This window comes from Styela clava, chromosome 8 (assembly GCF_964204865.1).
Source record: "Styela clava chromosome 8, kaStyClav1.hap1.2, whole genome shotgun sequence".
In the NCBI taxonomy this organism is placed as follows: domain Eukaryota; kingdom Metazoa; phylum Chordata; class Ascidiacea; order Stolidobranchia; family Styelidae; genus Styela; species Styela clava.
This window is the reverse complement of record NC_135257.1, coordinates 20,075,486-20,099,539: the sequence shown is the minus strand read 5'-3', so window position 1 is coordinate 20,099,539 and position 24,054 is coordinate 20,075,486. Positions and strand designations below refer to the sequence as shown.

At 36.9% G+C, this 24,054-nt stretch overlaps 3 protein-coding genes and 1 long non-coding RNA gene across 4 annotated transcripts in view; 1 reads left to right on the top strand and 3 right to left on the bottom strand.

Annotated features, from left to right (window-relative positions):
• The window catches only part of LOC120346166 (grainyhead-like protein 2 homolog), a 114,960-nt gene extending 101,400 nt beyond the window's left edge, over positions 1-13,560 (bottom strand). Inside the window, exon 1 of the mRNA XM_039415834.2 lies at positions 13,378-13,560. Coding sequence (XP_039271768.2) covers positions 13,378-13,415 — 38 coding nt within the window. The 5' untranslated portion in view covers positions 13,416-13,560. The remainder of the gene's footprint in view (positions 1-13,377) is intronic.
• A 4,822-nt stretch (positions 13,561-18,382) lies between these two features.
• LOC120345274 (phosphomannomutase 2-like) lies at positions 18,383-21,097 on the bottom strand. The gene has a single exon (XM_039414654.2). It carries the CDS (start codon positions 20,984-20,986, stop codon positions 20,213-20,215), a length of 774 nt encoding a protein of 257 aa, XP_039270588.2. The 5' UTR covers positions 20,987-21,097; the 3' UTR covers positions 18,383-20,212.
• Positions 18,383-24,054, bottom strand: part of LOC144425610 (uncharacterized) — a 76,010-nt gene continuing 70,338 nt past the window's right edge. The window contains exon 2 of the long non-coding RNA XR_013477549.1: positions 18,383-19,439. This is a non-coding gene — a long non-coding RNA (uncharacterized LOC144425610). The remainder of the gene's footprint in view (positions 19,440-24,054) is intronic.
• Positions 21,540-22,616, top strand: LOC120345273 (peroxisome biogenesis factor 10-like). The gene has a single exon (XM_078114934.1). It carries the CDS (start codon positions 21,682-21,684, stop codon positions 22,573-22,575), a length of 894 nt encoding a protein of 297 aa, XP_077971060.1. The 5' UTR covers positions 21,540-21,681; the 3' UTR covers positions 22,576-22,616.

The following is a 24,054-nucleotide window of genomic DNA, read 5'->3' as shown; positions in this document are numbered from 1 at the left end:
AACACAAACCGCGCTGTAGTTTTATGTAGCAGGACTATAACAGTTTCTCGACTATCTCGTTGAATGGGCTCCACGTGGCGAGAACGCATTCTACAAAAAAGAGGATCATTTCGAGATTTGTCGTGTGATTTTTCGTAGTATAACAAGCTGATTTTCCTTCTGTACAAATATTGGAAAATACAACAAAAAGCCATTACAACTGGAGTTCAAGTGCTCAGCATGACGACGCCATAATGATAAAAAGAAAAGAAAACTGTTTTGTGAAAACTTGGCAGAGAATCCCGCACGTCGCAAAGAAATCTTATCAACTTCTAGATACCGGTAACTAAAATGAAAATTAAAACGACATTTATGCCACAAATTTAACGTTTTCATGCCGCCACCTAGCGGTAACAAAAGTGTGAAATACAAAGTGATTCGTATGTGAACCAATTATCTCGAAACTGCTTGTGATATTTGATATTTTCAATATTTCTAACAAGCATAAATGCAAGGAAACACGTTAGGTTACTCAATCACATTTTTTTAATCAAAGATCCGTATACAAGACTTCAAAGTACCAGGCTCCAAGTATTTCCAGAAAATATGTTTCAGTGCCCCAACTGTGATGTTAACGAGTTAACAGAAAAACGATTCAAGAAAAACTGAGTAACCACAAAAAAAATCGACTTTCTCATGGCTAATCGAGACACTATTGGCATTGTTCATAATGGATACTCCCGCAGTATGTGTACCGGGTTAGGCTTAGGCCATAATTTTATTCCTATTTTCCTTATTTTAGTTCTATTACGAGTCGGAGACTGTCTGTGTTAGCTAAGTGAATATATCCTCTGTCCATAGGTTTTCGTCCCTTTACACAAGCTGATGTAAAGTTGGTGAACAAAATTAGGGCCCTCTAATGGCATAATCAGGCGCTGGTTGGGCACGGTGGAAAATTTAGCTAGCTAGCGTTGTGGCAGCATCTTGCATCGATACGCAAGTATTTTTTGACAAGTCCACCAAACTGAAACCTTAATCAGTGAGTCGAGTTGCTCTCTCTCATAATTTTTAAGTATCTTTTCCTCACTGGAATTTAATAATGAATCCTTACAATACAAAACTGTTTATTTTATTGTCTTTCAATCTACCATATACACAGCTCAATGTGTACCAGGAATTTTCTTTATTCATTCATGAGATTGGCGCACTGGTTACTATGGGTTATCTTGAACGTAAAAGGTTTGTCGCTCATTGAAACAAAGACGATTCGTTACAGATCTTGCCTCACGCGATGGTATTTATAAGTGTACGTACATAAATTATTTTAAGTTTTAAATTGAACAATAGTCAAAGATATACACAGTTTCAGTTATGGCTGAAGTTTAAATTTTCACGAAGTTGTTTACTAAAATATTTCACATGTTTGCGGCCTCAAAGTGGTTGTACTACATTCCATTCGCACGGTATTTCTTATACAACATCCCACAAGATGAGCCCAGTGGCCTAGGTGACTTCAATGGCATCTCACGTTGAGATATCCGACTCAAGCTCAATTTTCACCACCTTAACAAGAGTTTGATAGGTTGGCAATGCCATACCAGAAAGATTCCTGTTGGAATTCCCTTACTTATCACAATATGCTTTCACACATCCTTGTAGGAATGAAATGCTTTAAAACGCCATATCAAAAAGTAGAGCCTCCGTTTTACCACGGGATCCTTGGCATTGATTTTGCCGTTGCTGAAAGTCGACAGATTATTTTAAAAGACAGACTGAGGTATTTATTATTGGTGCATTAAAACTCAATCTTTAATATCAAACAGTAAAGAAGGGGATGAAGCGAAAAATTGAAACTGCGAAATGACATCATCTTTGTATGCAACCCCATAAATATTGGAGAAACTAAAGTGGTGTTCTATCAGTGGTGCGATTGCCACTAGTGATTACTGTGTTCGACGGAACGCGTTTCAAGCGATGCTTATCCACGCATTTCGCCTCGGACAAAATATGTAACGGACAATATTATTTTTGAAAGGACCGGAATCTTGTCAGTTTGGCATTGGCTACCCCATTTTTTACACCCTGGGTGAGATTTGGGCAATCCTATTTCATATTTATCATGAAGCGCATCCTGAGTAGTTATGTAGCTCTCGCAAGTAAGGAATAACGTGGTCTGTATGCGCAAATCAACAAATATTGTGAAAAAAATCTTTATTCAATTTATACACGAATGTGGGTGATTTCCCTTAATTCAGTTTTTCTCAATCAAGAAGGTATTTTACTCCCATAATATGTGAACCAAGGTGGCGGACACCGGAACGTAGTATGTGTACCAGATTATTGTCAGGCCATAATTTTGGGTACAAAATACTACGGGAGTCACCTGACTAGTTCCTGAACTCGTAATAGAACTAAAATAAAGAAAAATGGAGTAAAATTAGGGTCTAACCCTAACCTGGTATACATACTACGTTTCGGTGTCTGCCATCTTACATTGTTCTTGCGTAATGTTTTACTAATATTGTTTGTTTTATACATATTTGTCTACACATAAAAATTAAACAACAAACGGAAATCGAAGGAGTAAAGGGTTTCAAATAGGCGAGGGAAGAGATGGAGCAAAGGGTTGGGAACAACCGTTCTAGTGTGTTTGACTTATGTGAGTTGGTTCGCATGGTCTGGTCCAACCAATATGCCAACAACCATTATATTCGGGTAATAAACAATTGGATAGCTATTTCCATACCTCCAATACGCAAATGTGTGATATAAAACTCGCCATTATATTTATTATTTATACAGGTGTGGTGCGAGTGCCTTTAGTGGTATTTGTGTCGAGGAATTTCTTCGGTTCATACAGCCTGATATCGGAACGATATATGTTTTATAGCGTCACTTACCGACGGTTAATATGACTATTTCAGTAGATAACTAGCGATAGTGAGTTTGTTTCATAGAGATCATTTTGATTCATTTTTTGTCATGTTTTTTTCATAGTTTATATCCATTAATTTATCAATATTACAGCAACGTAAATTTCCAACAATAATTCAAAAGATGGGCGACAGTAAATTTGAATTCTTGATGCGTGTGCGTCAAAAAAACAATATATTAATTTGTGAGGTATCTTTTTTGCATATTTTCACCACGCAATGGTATTTGTAAGTGTAATCAACATGTCATGTTTACTTCAAGTTTCAAAACCAAATACAGACACAGTTTACATAACAGTTGGAATTACATGTTTTCACAGGAATTCGGCATATTTGTGGTTGCTATAGCTTGAACTACGGCAAATTACGAGACCTCTCTCGTCGTATCCACGTTTTTATCCCAATGCCTAGCAGCCAGTTCAAGCTACGAAAAAACAAATCTTAGCGAGCGTCACTAAAGAGATGATAACATTGAGAAAACCGCTGCGCGTCTTAGGTTTGAATGTATTCCTTTAGTTTACACGATATCTTACATCAGGTTGGTCCAAGGTTGCGAGATTAAAGGGCCGCATAAATTTTTGAGAAGGCCTTGCGGGCCGCAGTTGAAAAAACCAGAAAGTGGTCAAAATACTGAGAGATTAGTCATCACATGGCCCACGCGAAAAATCCTTTACGCATATTTTTCACCACGCAATGGTATTTGTAGGTGTCATCAACATGTCATGTTTACTTCAAGTTTCAAAATCATATACAGACACAGTTGACATTACAATTCGAATTACATGTTTTCACAAAAATTCGGCTCGTGGCTCCTATGGCTTGTACTACGGTAATCTACGTGAGCTCTCTGGCCGTATCCACGTTTTTTTTTTCCATAACCTGGCAGCCAGTTCAAGCGACAAAAAAACAAATTTTAGAGGGCGTTACTGAAAAGCTAATTTCAAAGATGAAAAACGCTGCGCTTTAGAGCAAGGAATTCAAAACCATCTACTTGAATGTATTCCTTTACACGTGTTCTTACATAAAACGACTTTTGGTCTAGTTCACGTGTAGGCAACCTTTAGCATTGAAAGAGCCATTTTGGTATCCTCATTGTCAAACTCAAGCCTACTCGGAGCCGCAACATCTACTTTAATGTCAGTGACTATTAAAACTCTCGAAACACCCATTATGATGCAAAAAGCTACTTCTTACTAAGCAGTAGCCAAATGAATTATGAATTATGCAATAATTCTGTCTACGATGAAATGAAAAGAAATTTAAAATTGAGCAGAAAATATTAGTTTTGACAAATTTGAATCACGTTATTGCGACCTATCTTACCGCTCTCAAATTATACATGCTTTGATGTGTGAGGGAGCCGCAGGTTGGTGATCGCTGGTCTAGTTGGAAGTAAATGAGATTGAGTAACAGTGTGTAACATTTTGGTTGTCATACTGGGCGAGTATTCCTTATCGCATCAGTAAAACCGAATTAGCTGATGCCACATTTCAAGGTTTTGGGAAAATCGTATTTGAAAAATAACTTGGTTCTAACAGGCAATACCTAAAATTAAAACTTGAACAGGTATAGATTTAAAACTCAGAACGAAACATGGCCCCTGGTTCATAATGAAAGAAGATCAAAGAAGTTTACTTCTGAAAAAATGTGACAGAAGCGAATTTGGCTTTACTGTGGCGATATATGGCTTATGAGGTGAGAAAACGATCACATTGAATGATTGATCCACCTCTTGACAACAATCCATATGTTTATGACGTGTTTTCACATCTTCAATATCTGTATGACTCTTGAACTGACATAAGCAAACTATGGCCCACGGGCAAAATCCGGCCGGTAATCCGGCAATTCATACCGGGCCGCCAGATGCTTCCAGGACCAAACTAAACCCAAATTTCAGTATTTTAGCTCAAAATATCTCCAGTTATTCGTTGAGATTGCGATTAAAATTAGTTTTGGCACGAGGCTTATTGTTTTCCTTTTGTACCAACTTTTGCAAATATTGCAAGTGCAAATGCAAATATAAACCCAAATTTCAGTATTTTAGCTCAAAATAGCTCCAGTTATTCGTTGAGATTGCCATTAAAATTAGTTTTGGCACGAGGCTTATTGTTTTCCTTTTGTACCAACTTTTGCAAATATTGCAAGTGCAAATGCAAATATAAACCCAAATTTCAATATTTAGCTCAAAATAGCTCCAGTTATTCGTTGAGATTGCCATTAAACTTAGTTTCGGCACGAGGCTTATTGTTTTCCTTTTGTACCAACTTGTAAATATTGTTCACAAAATGTCATCTATTTTACGTCACACTTACATGGCCCGCCAGTCTACGTGGACAAAATTTTTGTTTCCTGGTCTAAAAACCTTGACCTTCCCTGCTCTAGAAAAGCAGTCGCTTATGAAATTGATTAACAGTGTGCAACATTCTGGTTGTCATAATAGGCAAATATTCCTTAGGTGACTTGGCTAATATTTTAGGGGGAATCCATTTCCTACTCCGAGGATTTTCAAACTGAGCTTTCGTCCCATCTAGTAGTCACGGAGCAGTTTTCCGAAGAGCACGTAGTAAATCATGTTTCAAGTTCGTTACTCACGCGAAGGAATATTTCTGGAATTGAATTCTTCACTAAACACTAAACACAAAACAAATTCTGTGGAACATGGGCTTAAAATCGGCAATCTAATCTAAAACGTGTGCAACATACACAGTTTCAGACCGACTGTAAGCGAGCATCATCTTATAATAGATAGCGCCGCAAGATGGTGCTCCTGTGCAAAAAAGAGCTCCAGACTGCCAGTAGTGAGCAATATGCAGCTTATGATTGCGTCGCCGAGTGGCGCTATATATAGAAATATAATAGCTGAATTTAATCATTTTTACGGTTAAAACGGTAATTGAATAATTCGTATATAGTATATTGCAAGTTAACCTAAATAAGCGAGTATCTTGTCGTTTTATGGCACCCAATGTCGTTTAGGTACATATGGATGTGCTATAAATACAAAGATTGGTTTTGAAGGCATGAAATTCGCGAATGATTTTCGATAATCGCCTTAAATTTAAAATGAACTATATCTACGTGAATTTTAGAACCAAACATCTAATTCAAAGGCTCCAGAAAAGAATCCATAAATACGTTTATGATGCAACTATAGAATAAATAAGAGATCGCGCAAGCAGAAAAATTGCAGTATACGGGATTTCTTTCTTCAGACTCTTTCCATGCAGAGGGATTTGCTTTTGTGAGTCATCCACTCTGATGATTATATTGAAACAAACTTGATTTCAATCTTTAGCTTATACATTATTATATAACGAGTCGCGTATTTATACATTTATTTCACAGATAAAACAACTAGGACACCTGGAAGGTTATCGAGCATCGTTCCAGCGTTATAAGTGAATGTGCCTAGCGCACTGGCATCAGTTGTCATTTTTTTTTATCAGTGGTTCCAAACCTTCTATGGCTCGCGGCCCCCCTCCAGAGGGTTTCAGCACTCATGGCCCCCTGTTTATCATTCCAGTGGTATTTATAGTGTTATTTTGATTGGCAGATTCCAAATACCATTATGTTCAAACAATTCATGCTCAATAAAGTGAAAACACCATGTGAAAGACGCTTATCAAGCGATGACACTGTGAAAAACGGGGTCTTTACTTGTAGAGTAAAAAGTAAAATCAGTTTTGCGCCTGGTATTATGGTCCCCTCCAACTGCCCTGTGTCCACTCCCCACTCGGGGCCATGGGCCCCCGGTTGAGAATCGCTGCTTTAGATTGTCTTTAACAAGACCCAAATCTATTTTACTTTTATCTTGATGTTTATAATTCTTACATAATTGTAATCAAAAATGACTGTTGTTGGCATAATACCGAAATACGAAAACCGAATCGAAAACATTTGTGATTCACCGACAATGTTTGAAACATTGCTAACGCGTTATTGGAAACGAAATAGACCTTTGGATCGTTTTGTTATTATGTTGTTATTAGTGTTCTGCTTTTTCCTCATTTTGTTCATGTTTTTTTGAAAAGATCTCCTTTCTCGTTATCTACTGGACCAATTTTTTCAATTTTCCAGTAGCAATAAGCAAGTGAGTAAGATTGGTTTTTATATAAACAACTAAAAGTTCACAATGCTAAAGTCCAAATGATATTCACAAATACAAAAAAACAAACCAACGAGAAAAAAAATCCGACGCCTGGAAGAAGTCTAGCGGATCAGAGAAAACGATGTCCAATTGGTTAGTTTGAAGTAAACAACAGGATATTACACGCGCGTGTTTATGTGCGCTGGTGTGTGTGCTTTTAATGCATATGTGAGTATCTGTACATTTTCAAATCATAGCAGCTCCCTAGAAACAGTGTCTGTTCATAACGACTCTTGTCCCAAGGTTTCAATAAATGTCATCGAACGTTTACCGCACTGACATATTTCATCAGCAAGCCAAACTGGGTATTAAATTTCTATTTCTATATAAATAGCAAAATAAAAGTCCACGACTATGTGTTCACAAATAGAAAAACTCCAAACGAAGTTTATAATTATAGAATAACAAACCACGAGAGAAAATCCGACGCCGCGAGGAATTAGTTGAATCTCCGTTCAAAACTCAAACAAAGTCGTTAATGAATAAAATAAATCTATTGCTTCCACGTTTGTTTACACACGAAGTAAACCTATTGGCTCGTTAAACAAAACTGTTGTCGTTGTTGGTTAGGGTTGTTGTTGTTGTGGAAAATCGCTTTTCTCTGCAAATAACGAGCCAATCAAGATGGAGCTTGGTCGCTTGAAGGCTTTTATTTTGTTTTCAAATTTTAGTTAGTCTTCAAATTTCACCGTAAATTGGGATGGTTCCAATAATTCAAGAACACACCTTGAATTCATTTTACATTCATCAAATACAATATTTCTTACAATTCTTCTAATATTTGGTTGGAATTTTGCTGACAATGAGATGGCCATATTGGCAATATAACCTATATTGCTGAAGTGCAATTCCTAGTCAGCATATATTGAAAACACAAAATCATTGCTTATTTAAGCTATAAACGTCGCAGAACAATTAGTTTTTAAGCGTCAAATCTATATCATAAGCTTGATCATTACGTAAAACGCCAAGAAAATTCAATACAACAAAGACCAATTTTGACAAAATTTGAAACAACTTAGGGGAGTCACAACCGTCAGGAAAACAGATGGAAAGTACAAGTTTGATCTGCAAATGGATTACAAACTGAAAGTTCACGAGCGTGATAAAAAAAATAGGCAAAGTAAGATAATAATAAATATGCCACAATAAACCACGAGATTACGCTAATAATCAGACGTCGTTAGCAAGCATTACCGACTGTTTCTGCGCAAAAAATTTCAAAATCAAATGGGCTAAGTATACACAATACAGACAGAATACGATAAACGGTACTGCCGTAGTGTGTGTACCAGCTTGGGGTTAGTCCATAATTTGATTCCGATTTTCCTTATTAGTTCTATTAAGAGTTCGGGGACTGTCTGTGTTAGCCTAGTGAATATACCCTCTGTCCATAGGTTTCAGTCCCTTTACACAACTTGATGTAAACCGGGCGAACAAAATTAGTTACCTCCATATTGGTACACACACTTCTGAAGCGCTCGGTAAACTACGTTTTTACAGAAAGCAACGAGATGGAAAAGTTAGCAAAAGCAATCGGAATGGACCTTTCCCGAGCATCAACTTCCTTGTTTACTTCGTGACATTGGCCAATCAGCAACATGTAAAAAGTGACGTAACAATGCCTCCTTTTCGCATCCGCTCAGACACTTTTCTCACTCAGACAGATTTAAAAGCGTGGTCGTAAACATTACCTCGTTTTCGCGTTTTTGAGCCCTATTCGTTAGTTTTCAGTTGTGTTTTGGAAACTTGAATATAAATCAGATAATTCAAGGATCACTCTGTCTTCCTAGGAGTTTTATTTTAATGGCAGTAATAAAAAATTAGTGTAGAAATAACTGAGATAGACTAGGCTAAAATTTTTTACCGGTACTTTTAAAAAACAGATTTTTGTATGTGATGAATCATAATGATGGTTTGAAACACATACCCCATTTTACAGGCGCCAACTCGCAAAAGCACTCTTAAAATAGCCCCAAAATTTTTGCAATAGTAAAGTATAGGAAGAATTTTTCGGGGGTCGGGGAAAGGTCCATAAAGATTTATTGGTGCTCCCGAAGTATGCGAACCAAGATGGCGGGCATCGGAACGTAACATGGGTAACAGGGTTAGGCGATAATTTTTTTCCAATTTTCCTTATTTTAGTCCTATTATCAGTTCGAAGACTAGCCAAGAGCCTCCCGTAGTATTTATACCTAAAATTATGGCCTAACCCTAACCCAGTACACATATTACATTCCGATGTCCGCCATCTTGGTTCGCATACTTCGGGAGCCCCGATTTATTTATACCAAGCTCACTCAAACTGCGTGCATTGCCCCCTAGCATGCCACTGATCGGTTTTCCAGGGGAAACGATAAAGGCTCCAATTATATATCATTATTTAACGTAAATAAACTGTACATTGTTTAATATATTTACCGCAATGCGTTTATTTATTTTTTGTTGGATTTCAATTACTAAAAGGGGCGCATGAAAGAAGAAACAGAAATACGTTAAATGGCCTATTCAAAACATTAATAAAACTATCATTTTTATTGAAAAATAAATAAAATTAATAGCCTTCTGGCGAAAAATACAATGTTTACAAGCGATTGGTCCAGTAGGTGTAAGTAAAAAAAAGCAGTAGTTAATGAGAAAAGCGTCGTCTTCAATGAGTCATTTGTTTGTCTGTTTCATTTATATCCAAAGCAAAAACCTAACATTAAATATAAAATAACTGTGGTAATAGCAATTTTCTACACTGGTTTGATAAAATTTGTGAGTAATAACACCACTCGAAGCAAAGACATCACTCTTGAATAGCTATAAACGAAAAGCGCGCTCCAGAAGTATATATATCAATATGGAGGTAACTAATTTTGTTCGCCTACTCTATATCAAGTTGTGTAAAACGACTGAAACTTATGGGCATGGGGTATATCCACTTGCCTAATTCAGACAGACGTCAACTCGTAATAGAACTAAAATAAGGAAATGCGGAATAAGATTATGGCCTAACCTCAACCTGGAACATATACTACGGTAGTACACAAACAGTTAATTTTTCCGAGAATTTGAGATTTTATACGAATCTGGTAATTTCTGTTTTTCCATAGTAAAAACCTAATATATATATAACCTTTCTAACAGTACAACATTTTTAAAAATGGCGGTGGTTTTGATTATCCCATTTTTGAATGCATTATCGTAGTAAGCAATTATCGTGTGGACCGCCTGCCAGGATTTGAACGAACCGACCCATGGTGTTAAATCAGAGATAGGGAGTATATTGGGGTCAACACCCCCCTAAAATTTTAAACACACCCTTATACCTAACTTTAAGTACAATTATATTTGGATATTCAGAAAATGCACATTTATCATTGTAGATACATAACACGTTTTATAAGTCAACAGTTTTATCGCTGAAAGCCAAATATTTACGACCCTCAAATTTCGAAAAAAAGGAAAAGTTACGGAACATACTGGGTCAAATGCCGTCACCACTTGTAGGTCATGGCACCCACAAGAATGCAAACAGATTTGGTTTTAAATCGCTCGGAAAACACGATACATAAGTCTAAAAGTGCGATAAAGCATTGGAACTTTTGTACAAAGACCCCGCCTACAAAACACCCTCGCAAACGTTCAAAATACGAAGATTATTAATTATTCAGTTAGGGTTAGGAATGCCGATTGCGCTTGAAATTTAAATTTTCAAATTATTCCTCGCCCTAACCCTAACCCGAACTGTGAAATTATATACGGGGGCTTTGTACACAAACTCCGAAGCATTCAGATAAATGAAATAAAACGTTACGATTGGTTGAAATAAGACACGCCTACAGCAGTCGTAATGTAAACTGTTTCAGGAATAAAGCATTCTGCGGTTATTCAATTTTTGTGCGCACTTCACGATTCTAACTAGTGTGTGAATGTGTGAATGAATTCTAATTTAGTGTGTGTGTGTATGTGCGTATTTGTGTGTACAACATGAAAATAAATTACGATTTCAACGATTCAACATTATAGCGACAGACAATAAGAAACAATATTTTACCTAAATGTTCTGTTCTTACGACAGAATTCAAGAAATATGAGTGTCACACTATAGCATAGCATAGGGTGGTATTTAAACCGATAAGACGGCTTAATCATATGGTGGACCATGGCCTCTAGTCCGGTGAGTCCATCTCGGGTATGGGATTAGTTAGACAGCTATTTGTATCAGATGGATGAACGATTCGATGTTGAAGGAGGTCAAAAACAACTTTGAAACGAAGCCAAATAAAAATAACATAAAAATATCTGATATTAATGTAAGGATGCGGAATTACGGCTACCCAATGAATATATCCAAATGCAGTGGTCTTTTTGTGCGCGGAACGAATACGAACCGTCTATGTTACATGGGCGGGCAAGGTTTTTGAACCAAAAATTTTGCCCACCCAGACTGGCGGGTCGTGTAAGTGTGACGTAAAAAGTTACATTTTATGTTATTGTTACATAACAATATTTACATTGTTACAAAAGCAAAAAACATCATGCTTCGTGCCAACACTAAATTTAATTGCAATCTCTACAAATTTCTTGAGCTATTTTTTTTTTTTGGCTAAAACATCAAAAATTTAGTTTTAGTTTGCTTGTGGCAGCATCGGGCGGGTCAGATCAAATAGCCCATGTCGGGAATATCATTATGTTTATCATTTCAATTTAAAGTTTACACTCGTCTTCAAAGTTCGAAGGGATAATGTTTTTTGCTCTTGTCGCTGAGTTAAATCTTTCGCCGTTTTGCCCGGTGTCTTTATTATTGCAAGGCTAAGCGATAGCCGCATTCTCTTCTCTTGCCTTTCCCGCATGGGAAAACTCAATTTATTGTGTGACCCGGCTAGATGTCTGAAGTTGGTTAAATGGCCCACCGACAAAAAATGTTGCACAACCTTGATCTAAATTAAATTGTTGCGCATTCAAACATATTTCACTATAAGTTTTTTTTTCTTTCCTTCGTATACTCCTCCATTTGACATTTGTATTTTCCATATTTTGTATTTTTCATATAATACAAATTTCTTTATTTATTTTCCATCAGGCATTTTGTCGTGTGGATCTTATTTTTTCATAACGATCACAAAAACTACATGCAATCTACAGTACCGGGCATCACAGAACAGCGTTCAACGTCATATCAATGAAAATCGTAACCGCCCATGCCACACCCCCTAATCGTTCTTTGAATTCTAAGGATTACCCCAGGCAAAGTATCATTCGTCGAAAATTCGTAATCATGATTGGCGTAACTCTATCCGTTCTGTTCTGGATCAAATAAATTTGTTTGTTTTATTTTGTTATTGCAGAAAACTTTGAATAATTGGTAAGTTAAAAGGTAGTCTTGAGAGCAGTGAATAGACGTTTTTTCTGTCCGCAATCCGCTAATATAAAAATCCTATTATAATAAACACATCTCATAAACCTCAATTCATTTCTAAGAACTATCATCGGAAAGCTTTCACAAAGGTTCGCATTGTTTATCCAATCACAGAATAAAATTTAAAAAAAAAATTTTTTATGTTATTGTGTGAAGGTCGGCATAAAATTAAAATACATGTAAGGTTGCACAGCATTGCTTTTGAAGACTAAATAGCCTATTTCCCTATTTCTGTTAATATAGCAAACAAAACCGAAAGAGTGCTATTTTGTGTTATAATACTTGAATGACACGTTGTTTTTCTGGATACTGGAGGCATGGCCGGCCCTAGGCCACTGCAGCCCATGAGGTCGCACTAATCGCAGGCGTAAAGTATCAAATTTTACCATTATACATTATGAGCATGTATAGGCATACGTGTGTTTATTTTATCATACGCACGGCTCGTAAAGTAAAATTACTTCAATCGTGATTTTTGCATTAAGTTGAGGGATAATAAAATTTAAAAACCTAATTATTAGTTTTAATCCCCATCTCTACTCAGATAGGGCCTCGCGCAATCCGTTTTTCATAAGGTCGGTATATGTATATTTGCAACTGCAGTCACAACTCGCGAATATTCGTGCTTCAGGCAAACTTTCAGCCTGCGTCTTCGAAATCCGTCACGAATAGGACCCGCAATATTTAAAGGCCGTGAACGGAAGAAGTTGGTTCCGTTGATAAGAAAACATAATATGAACTCATAAAATGTCGCCGCGCAATTCGTTTCGCATAGAGCCATGTAATATTTAAGGCCAATTTTAGTAATGAGACAATGAAATAAAGACTCACGGCCCCACGCTAATCTTAGACCAGCCCAGACTGGACGAGGTTAGTTTCGTTAATATGACAACATAATAGGGACTCACATTTTCGAAAATCCTTCTTGTCCGGTAAACAATGACATGGTAGAGTAACTTCTCTTCTTTTATTTCTTCTATTCTCTCACTCTTCTCTCCTTCTTCCGTAACGAGAATCTTTTCGTCGTCGTACAAGATCTTGAAAAACCAGTTACAGCAAGGACCTAAAAGCTTGACAATCCGGTCCAGCAAACTCGCAAAAATGACGGTTTTAAGCGAACAAGCTCTATTTGCCTCGTACGATTAAACTTTGTACACCCCCAGGCTAAATTTAACGAGAAATTCCAATCCGCAGTCTCTCGGATTGTTAAATTAGCTTTAACTGGTCATAATAATCGCCGGATAAACAATGACCGACGCTTCCGAGTTCGTCTGGTCTTCTCGAGCCGCAGTCAATATTGTAAGCATGTAACAGTAGTTCTGACTGTCCTTAAAATGGACGAAAACCTGTCGGATTTGGAGATGATTCTGATGTTAAATCATGTAATCTTTCATTGTGAAATTAGAGCATGGTGAGACATCACATGACGCCCGGCGAAATTGTCATGAGTTAAATGGAAATACGACGAATTCAGATTGTTTTTGAGGTTAAATATATCGTGTAATATTTCACTGTCAAAATAAAACGTGATAGATGTGTGAGAAGGTATTAATCAACAAAGGCGGGTCGTCAAATGACGTGTCGTAAGTATGTAACTGTCCGTACTGTCTCAATAACGGGAAAACATGTCGAATTTGGACCTGATTCTGTTGGAAAAACGGCGATTTCGAATCGTTTTCGAAGGGAACTGCAAAGTGTGATCTCTCATTGCTAATTTGAAGAAGGAAAAAGGTATTTGTGCAAAGGTCAACACATCATATGACTTCAGCGTGCTTGCGGTAATACCGTAGGCATGTAACTATCGCACTGTATTTAAAGAGTAAAAATTTATCGAATTTGGACATAAATCTGTTGGAAATATAACAAGGTTTTTAATGTTCAGTGTATCGAGTAATCTTTCATTGTTAAATCGAAATAAATTCGAAGTGTAAAAAGATAGTAACTCACAGAGAACGTCACATGACGCTAACGCGCTAGTGTTAATGTCGTAATCACGTAACAGCGGTACTTAATATAAAGAAGGCGAAAACCAGTTATGGTATAATCTTTCATACCAAGTGTATGGTATAATCTTTCACACCACACCGAATCACGATTGAGGTGTCGATGTAAACCGTGTTCTTTCCACATTAACACGGCATCACGTGACATACGCGTGCTCTGGTTTATAAATTATGATCAGAACTTGTGGAAGTGGTGTGCAGTCATGGCCTCTGCACCACCTAATATATATATTCTTTTTTGATACTGACAGTCAGTGCATAAGAATATACTAACACAACGGCAGAGGGGGGCTACTCGAATCAGCCACGAAGGAACATGACATGTGGAATTATGTACCTAAAGGGGATGAAAAAATATTTTTGGTCGGTTAATGCTCAACTCTAATGAATATATGTATAATATATTTCTTGGCTTAGGAAGAACTGCATTTGCTATCCCTAAGGCAGTGGTTCTTAAACGGTCGAGCGCGCCCACAAGAGGACGTAGACTTTGTTTTGAGGGGGAACGTGAAGCTAATTAAAAATAAACTTATTTGTTAGATTTGATATTAACCGCCTTATTTTGGTATGTACATTTCGAACGTGTTTTTTGAATAAAACATACTTTCGCCTTACTATCTGTTATTTGAAGCTTATTGTTAGTTAGTTATTTTTGAAGTGAGATTTGATAAGGGGGCGCTGCTTAAAAGTTTGAGAAACACTGCTCTAATGGATATCACTTATGTCAATACATAAAATGTAGCGATTTATTGGTGTGATGACCCTAACATTGGCGCAGTAGACCTCAGACTGCACCTGGGTATTTGCGACACAAAATTGGATATTTCGCGCTACAGTAGCATCATGATTTCTCACCCTGCCAAAACTTTGATCGCCGATAAAAAAAAAATTGTGTGATCGAATGACGAGGGAATTAGCTTTAGCACTATTTTTCGATGAAGAATAAGTAATTACGCCAGATTGTTGATGATCATTGTGTTTACTTTGTATTTACTGATTACTGTGCTTAATTAAGTTCTGTATTTGAGTTGATCTGTTTATGTGCCTAAGCATGATTCAACGCTGTTTTGCCGGATCTGAGTATTGTGATAACATCCAAATTTCTAATATTAGACTCCAACCAACCATTACACGTGCGAGAAAAAATATATTTTTTGCTCTAATTTTCGGTCGTTGGTCCGGAGGTCGGCTGCTTTTTAGTTATGTCTGCTGCTTTTGTGTTTTAACTTTGAAGTTGCCGTATCAATAAATACCCAATCCAAGATCTTGAGTCTTCTGACCTAACAACCACAGCAGCAAAAACCTATCTGTGACACGAGTTATAAATTGAAAAGTTATGGGAGTTGATATGAATTTAAAATTTGGTTGGATTTGGCCACGCCCTATATCAAAAAATCAACGAAGCGTAGAAACGCGCATGAAGATGATTTTGAAAGATTCGCCTTGTGGAGATAATTATAGAGCATGTCGTGTGCTTCGATGTTAACCTGTATAACGTATGGTATCGGTATGTTTTACTTTTGTAAATGCGACGGGTTCCACCGGCAAAGATAATACAAAATTGATAGGGTCTTATGTACAAAGCCCCCGCTGAAAAAAATAGTAATTATCCCGTTAGGAAGAAGGTTAGGAATGCAGATTTCATTGAAAATTCAAAATTTTGAAATCCGAACTGTAAACCCCAACCGAATTATTACTGATTTGGTATTTGAAACGTGGCGAGGGTGTTCTTCTCAAATCTCACATTTTTGCATTAGGGTCGGAGGCTTTGTACAAAAGATCCAATTAATAATTATTCAGATTTCCTTGAATTTGAAAGACAATGTCTTTCTTTCTATTATCACCCTTTTTGAACAACACTCAAGATTCTACTATTATTGGATGACTCCAATCACCTCTGCGGTCGTGACTTCGTTTCGGGATCATGACATCTTCTTTCTCGCATGACTGCTGCTGGGCATGTTTTCTTTGCCCCGTGTTTTATCGGATCAATCGGTGTCTTTCTGTTGGTTAATAAACGTCTTTACTTGAGTAATCAGGCTATTGTGTGGATTTGCAACGCATGGAATCTTCTGAAGGCTTGCTTACTTGGCGAGCATGCTTATAAGTAAAGCCGTATCGCTGCAATGGATTAGGTTGATGCTTTTTGCAACCATTAATCGAAAAGACAGCTTGATCAAGTGACGGGCAAGGAGTTTCGCGAGATTTCAATTCAGGTCCGATTAGGGTAAAGATGATCTATGTGCGTGAGCCTCGGTTATAGTGGTAAGGGTAACCATCCGGCAATTCTGGGAGTCGCCCACGACAGCGGGGAATCCAGCGGTCATCCCCTGCGTAACAGCGCTATGCAGGGTAACCATATGTCCCATAACCATTGCCCATCTCTAACGCTAATATTAATCCTGGTAATTAGGTGGGTAACTTTGACGGATTTGCAAAATTGAATATCTACCTACGTGTGACAGGCGGCAAACTTAGATACCTGTGCAGTGTTTTAAAAAACGCAGGTTGATGTGTGATCAATTTTAGGTCGTTCAAATTCGTTAATGCGAAAATATGTTGGGTGACTTTCCGGGTAGGCCTTTAAATTAAATTGGGCAATGTAAATAAACCTCGCATTTGCATTTTAATCATCTTACTTGGAGATGAGTGGCCGCTTCCGATCAGCTTGTCAGTTGGCCCTGGGGACAACTGCATATAGTTTTTACGATGCACATGGAGGAGGAGATAAAACAAATACCATCAGTAAATGATTGAAAAATATATATACATGGTGTTCATATTGTCCCTTTTCAACTTTGTTATAAAGTTAATCAAGTTTGTTGTTTTATACTTACTTCATACAATACATCCGAGGGCCAAACCAATATATGACATCAATAAACTCCCTTTGCAATTTTAAAATTTTTCAAGCCTTCATGGGTAGGATAGGATTTACATATTTATCCCGGGGGAGTGGAAAGCCGATAGGACGGCTTATCCATATGGCGAACCACGGCCTCTCGTCCGGTTACCATTTCAAGTCGGGTATGGGATTAGTTTTTACTGTATTGTTTGTTTTCGGAAGCATGGACTTGGTGGTGGAGGAAGCCGTAACCGACCAGCGGTTACGTGAACCACCCAACGACGGCGAGGAGTCCAGCAATCCTCTCGCACATAACCATCCCTGCATGGGATTCGAACCCGCGAACCCACGCAGAGTAATTAGAGGTGCGGTGGCGAGCGTATTCCTAACGCTTAGCCCGTTGAGCCACACCGCCGCGGAAGGAAGATTCTATTGAAAGGAAGATTTTATTGAAAACATATTGCCAAGCTGATTATAGTTGGGGTCAAATGCCAAGTTGCCCAACCAAAGTTGCCAGAATTGGGTGCATGAAGAGGTGGGCGAGACCAAAGATGCATGAACTTGATAGCGAACGCAGTCGTGAGCAGAGGCGAGCCATGAATTTTCAAAGGGGGGGGGGGGAGGGGGGTCCAAAATTTCCAATTGCTCAATTAGACCGCAACAGCTAGTGGATTCGGCCGAATTCCCGAAAACGTAGGTTTTCAAGAGTATTGAGAGTCTAAAGTGCGTCCTAAGTTACGAAGAGAATTGCTACGTATGGTACAGAAGAATGTTTTCATTTATATATCAAAGAAATGAGGGTCGTTTGTGCAGTAAATGCGAAAAAAGCCTCACCCTTACTGTAACACACAGAAGCAAAGACATTTGCGATATTAGACAAACCTTAAATCCTATATAAACCAACACACAGCAGCTTTTGGCATCTCAATGGTTGCCCGTAACTTTGCTTATAGATGAGTCACATTTTCTCTCTACCTCAAATAAAAAAAAAATATATGAAATACTCGCGTGCACTTCATGGATGTCAGGTGGATAACTATTTCCCGGCTTTAGAAGACCACAAAATTGTTCACTATTTCATATAAAAGCTTTATTCCAGTAGAAAATTCACTGCATCAAGAAACTACTTTTAAAATTGCAATATTAAACAATGTTAAAATATTACAAACAAAGTAAGCAACGAAGTACGACTCAAGAATAATCTCTTCCAAGTGCACAAAAGAAAGCTGCATGTCACCATCCATTTATTTCAATGTTCAAGCGTGGATTACGTTACTACTGTAACATTTCAGAACTGGGGCACAATTAGGGATGACATTCAATAGGATATTGCTTAGATCTATATGGCAATACTGATAGTTATTGAGATCTTAATTAAACTCCGGAAGAGCCTCAATTGTACAGTGACCCATTGCTTCCATTAGTTTAGGTTTGAAATGTGGCTGGGTACCGCAAATTTCACATCCCAAGGCATGATCTTTTCAAAATAGCACCATTCAGCTAGGAATTACCCATACAAGTTGGTAAACATAAATATAATACTAATGTCAATGATGGGCAATTCAGGAAAATTGAACATGGAGGATTAGAATACCAAAGACATCTTATGATCATATCCGGATTAAAAAGCCAATGAATTAAAACTTCCCAGAATAATTCCATCCAAATAAACCAGGCCATCTTTTCAGTACACTGTGAATGTTCGCAAATTCTACAAATTTTATATTATTTAATAAAGTTGCTACATATAAAGTGGAGATATAAAAGCTACCAGCATTTCTCAAACTATTTTTGTTCCGGTACATCTATGACCAATTCAGTCGCAATTTTGATTCTTGTCCCGCAGTATTGCGAAAAAGCTTGCTGAACATAGTTTGAGAAACGCTGAATTAGTGCATAACAATCAAGCGTATACTTGATAAATTTAGATGTTGTCTGCGTAGCCACGAAGCAGAACATTCGAAATGGGCAACAATCAACAAACATTAGCTATATGATTATTCAATAAGCAATTCAAAGTTTATCAAGTGAAAAAAGTTGGTATGAATACAAAAAAGTCACTCGTTCGAAAATAAAATTGTTCTCAGTTACAATCTATTGAAAATAAAATCAATAAAAAAATCTGACTATTACCAATAAAAACAATGCTATGGGATCAGTAATTAATTACTCAAGAAAAGACCCAAGGTGAAAACTGCCTCAGCTTGAATAGCATGTGTGTCTCTTCTATTCGAGTCGAAAATATTATCCTTGATTAGTTGAGACATGATGCAACAGTTGAGGTTATTTTATCTTAAATAAATTACAGACATGTTTTATCTCTTTGTTATTTCGCTGCTTGATAACCAGCTTTGGTTACAGCTTCCCTCCCCAGTACATTGTGTGTTAAATTTTGCAAGCTATTTTTATACTGGATGAAGAAACTAAACTTGACGAGTGACCATTTTCAGCAAACGATAACACACGCAATAAAAAATACAACTAAAGAACAGACTTCATTTAAAGTTAAACCATAAGTAGAAAAAATAAGGTGTGAGTTATAATGTTATACTGCAATGAAGCGGAAGCGGTAACACCCAAGTGCAGAAGTACAGTCCATCAAAAGTGGAGCAATTCTGACGAAAGTTATGGTCTGTATTCTTCCAATTCCAAGAACCAATGGTTCCTTGATATTTGAATTGAAATTATTACAGACATACTAAAACAGAATTGTAGCCAAATATGACAATATCTTTCAGCTCTTATTTTTCATAGTTCTACCAGGTTGAGGTACAAATATATTACTTACCTAATTAATTAAACAGCTGATAATCAAGGTGTTCAAAAACTCTTGGTACAATTTTGTTATGAACCAAATTTTCAATATATCTCATACAGGTATATATTTTCTAGATATCACTGTGACATTGTTTTGAGCAAGCTCTCAACCTGCTCTCTTGTGTTTTCTGGTGAAGTGACTGTTTTCCCAATTGTTTTCGGGTCTTCAAAAATTTCGTGATCATTCCCACCTGGCATTGTTTTGTCACCAAAGAAATAAATTTTCTTAAAATTTTCATGTTCAATATGTTTTAGACAATAACGCTTATCCCAACCATCTGGAAAAACATCAAAACTAATCTGTCCACCAATGGAAAATGTCATTCCCTTGCCTTTAAACTCTTTACGTAGAGTTTCAACAAAGTCTTTGCGGATATTGTGCTTCTTGTCATACTCAAAGAAATCTACTCGTTCTTGCTGTGAGCAGCTACGTCCAACAGGGCATACATTGAGCATACCCTTCCTGAATTCAATAAAAGTCCCTCGTTTTAGTGGCAACTCTAAATTTGCCATGTATTTGAGACAGAAGTTGATAAACTTTTGAATAAGCTCTTCACCTAGATGAGATTGTATATTCGCTTCATGAATAAGTTTCCCATCTTTGTAGGCAACAAGTCCATTCTCTGAGAACAGATAGTCATAGCTATTTGCAACTTCATCAGCAGAAGATCCAAGTTGTTCGGTGATTTTTGAAAGATCGGAACCGCCAACAATTCCAACAACGACTTTTTTGCGAATCTGGCGCATGAACTCTTTCATTTCATTGGAAATTTTTTGCCTAGGCGCTGTGAGAGTTCCATCAACATCAAAAAGGAATATAACGTCTGTATTTCTGCATGTCATATCGCCCATTATACTTTATCTAGCACCCAAATTCTGAAATTACAGCCAAAAACTTGCGATCGCTGGCAAAATAGAATAGGTTATTCCTGTCGACGTGTTTGGCATAACGTGTGATCGAATTTGATTGGTTGCCTGGGGGTACACGCCCACGAAGCTCAATCGACCGAAGAATTTTGATTTTCAGTAAAACACATTTCTGTAAAATATTCTTTTGAAAAATATAATTCTAGAATATGTTACAATTTTAAATTAATGAAGTAAATACAAAAACGAGTAAATAAAAATACAAAACAACGTATCATTTATTTTCGGTCTGCAATTGTTCTATTTAGTCAAACCGTGGTTGTGGTTATTTTGTGAAGTCCGATGCATTGTTTTCATTCCTGTCTGGGTGAAGATATAATTTCAGGATAGGATTTTCATGATATTTACATTAAATAACAATTTTTCATGTTATAAGTAAATAAATTAAACAGGCAAATTGAAAAAATATAAAATTGAGCATCGTTCGGTCTGCAATTGTGATGTTTAGTTAAACCGGAGGTATGATGATCTTGCAAAGTCGACTGCTCTGACTTTATATCTCTTCGTTTGTTTTGCTTGCAATTCATAAATTACAGAATTATGCTAAGCTGTATGTAAGATTTGTTCTGGCATTGCGCGGTAGCAATTTTTCCCACCATTTTCGCCTATAAGAATCAGAAATGTCTCTCACGCCTTCAGAATCGTTGGCTCAAATCTCCTCTGCACAAAAAGACGAGTTTTACCTCAATTATCTTAGAGGTCTGTTCAACGATGGCACGAAAAAGATTTTCGGGCCACAAACAACAATAAGATGGAACAAAGAAATCCAATTACTGTCGGATATGGCTTATTTTGGACTCACAACTTTGGGAGACTTGCAGACATTAGGAGAGGAATACACTCAAATTATTCAAGTTGGTCCCACAATGAACCGGCTGCCAAGTCGTTTTAGTAGACTTATAATGATTGCTCTTCATACTTTATTACCATATTTAATTGACAAATTTCTATGCCATCTTGAAAACAAACTTGCAAAAAGCGAACATTTACATAATCATACAAATTTGCAAGATATGGTACAAAAAGTGCGATTAATTTTCAATGTTTTAAACCGTTTACATTTATCTGCCTTCTATTTGCAAGGGATATATCACACCATGTCAAAACGATTTGCTGGCATTCAATATGTAAAATATAACCTCCCTGGAATGTCACAGCAGCCTGAAAGCTCGGCTTTTAAGCTACTAGGTTATATGTCCTTAGTACAATCATTGATCGCACTAGCTATGCATGTTATTTCTATTCGCAATGATTTAAAGCCAGTAATAAGCAATAGCGAAGCTGAAAAATTTGGCATCAGTCATTCAAGTAAAGCTTCCATAATTGAAGAAGACAAACCCGATATGAAATGTAGTTTATGTTTAGAAAAGAGAAATCGTACAACTGTGACCCCTTGTGGGCATTTATTTTGTTGGAAATGTATTCATTCCTGGATAAATACGAAACCAGAATGTCCGATTTGTAGAGAAAGCTTGAAGCCAAATAAACTTGTTTGCTTAATGAATTTTGAATGAGTATTTAGCGCCAGATACAATAATTCACTATTCTGAATCTGTCCCCAAAATAGATTGCGTTTTAATATCACAGACATATATTGCAATGCTCACCAGCTTAAATCCTTATTGGAAAGTATCTCATGTGTTTTTAAGTTATATTCTATAGGCTATCACTTGTGTTTGTGTCATTTGTGGCTCGAAAATTTTGTGTCCTGATTGTCCAATGCACCCAGGTGCAACATTTTTGAGACACCCTATTTTTTGTGCCAAGATGAAGTTATCTCTCTGTATTAATAAATTATCTGTCTATTGAACATAAAATATATTCTAAAACCTTCGAGAATGCTCAATCATCATAAATTGCCAATTCTGATTTTTCAAGTGTTGATCAGCATAGCCAATACCAATTTTGTTGTTCAAATTATTCAAAATCATCACGAAGTTTGGTGATTTACTGTGTAAATATAACCAGTGTATTCTAATGGGTGGTTCTGAGCTTCCCACACCTTTAAAAGGTATCTGAGAATCACATTTTTGTAATATGATAACTTGTAGGTTTCTGAAACACCCACTTCAATGACTGCTCTCACTAAAAATCTGACTCTAAATAATTGTATAATTCATAGACTTACATTTAATTGTTTGCCATATACCAATCCAAAAAAGGGCATGATCCTGACTTAGGTCTGAGCTGTGAGAGCTATGTTTGTTCTAACAATGCTTTAAAAATAATCTTACTTCTGTCCACCTTTCTACCTACTTTTTGGAATTTCATGCTCTAATCATATTGTGAACGAATTGGAATCAAACCTTCTATGCAGTGCAGTAATAATTTTTTCCAATATCATATTCTATTAATTGTTTTGCGATTCAATGAATAAATAATGTATGCAGATATATACCCGAATTACGCCATTTACTTTGAAATATCGGTCTCATTTTTCACAGGGCAGGGCATCAGTTGCGAATTCCAAACAATGGGACATTTTCAAACATTCACTATTAAACACCCAAGTACTTTTGAGTAATGATAATACCCAAAATATGATACATTTTCAAATCTGATTCTTTCTAAAATCATGAATTTGCAACATTGAATATTGGCAAATTACGAATGAATGTATGTTCGGTTCTTGGACACTACATAAAGAAATGTCCTAGAAAAGCTCTGGTATGGTAGGCTAAAAGTAGCTGCAACCAAAACACTCAAAAATAATTGTCAAATTTTTCGCAATAGTAAAGAAGTTTTCTAGGGTCTGGGTCAGAACCATACCATGCCAGTGTTTTACACACACACCATGACAATGGCTGTGATGACCTTGTAGCTGCAACCAAAACACTCAAAAATAATTGTCAAATTTTTCGCAATAGTAAAGAAGTTTTCTAGGGTCTGGGTCAGAACTATACCATGCCAGTGTTTACACACACACCATGACAATGGCTGTGATGACCTTGTTGCATCTAACAGTCTGTTGTGGGCTCCCATGTTCAATCACT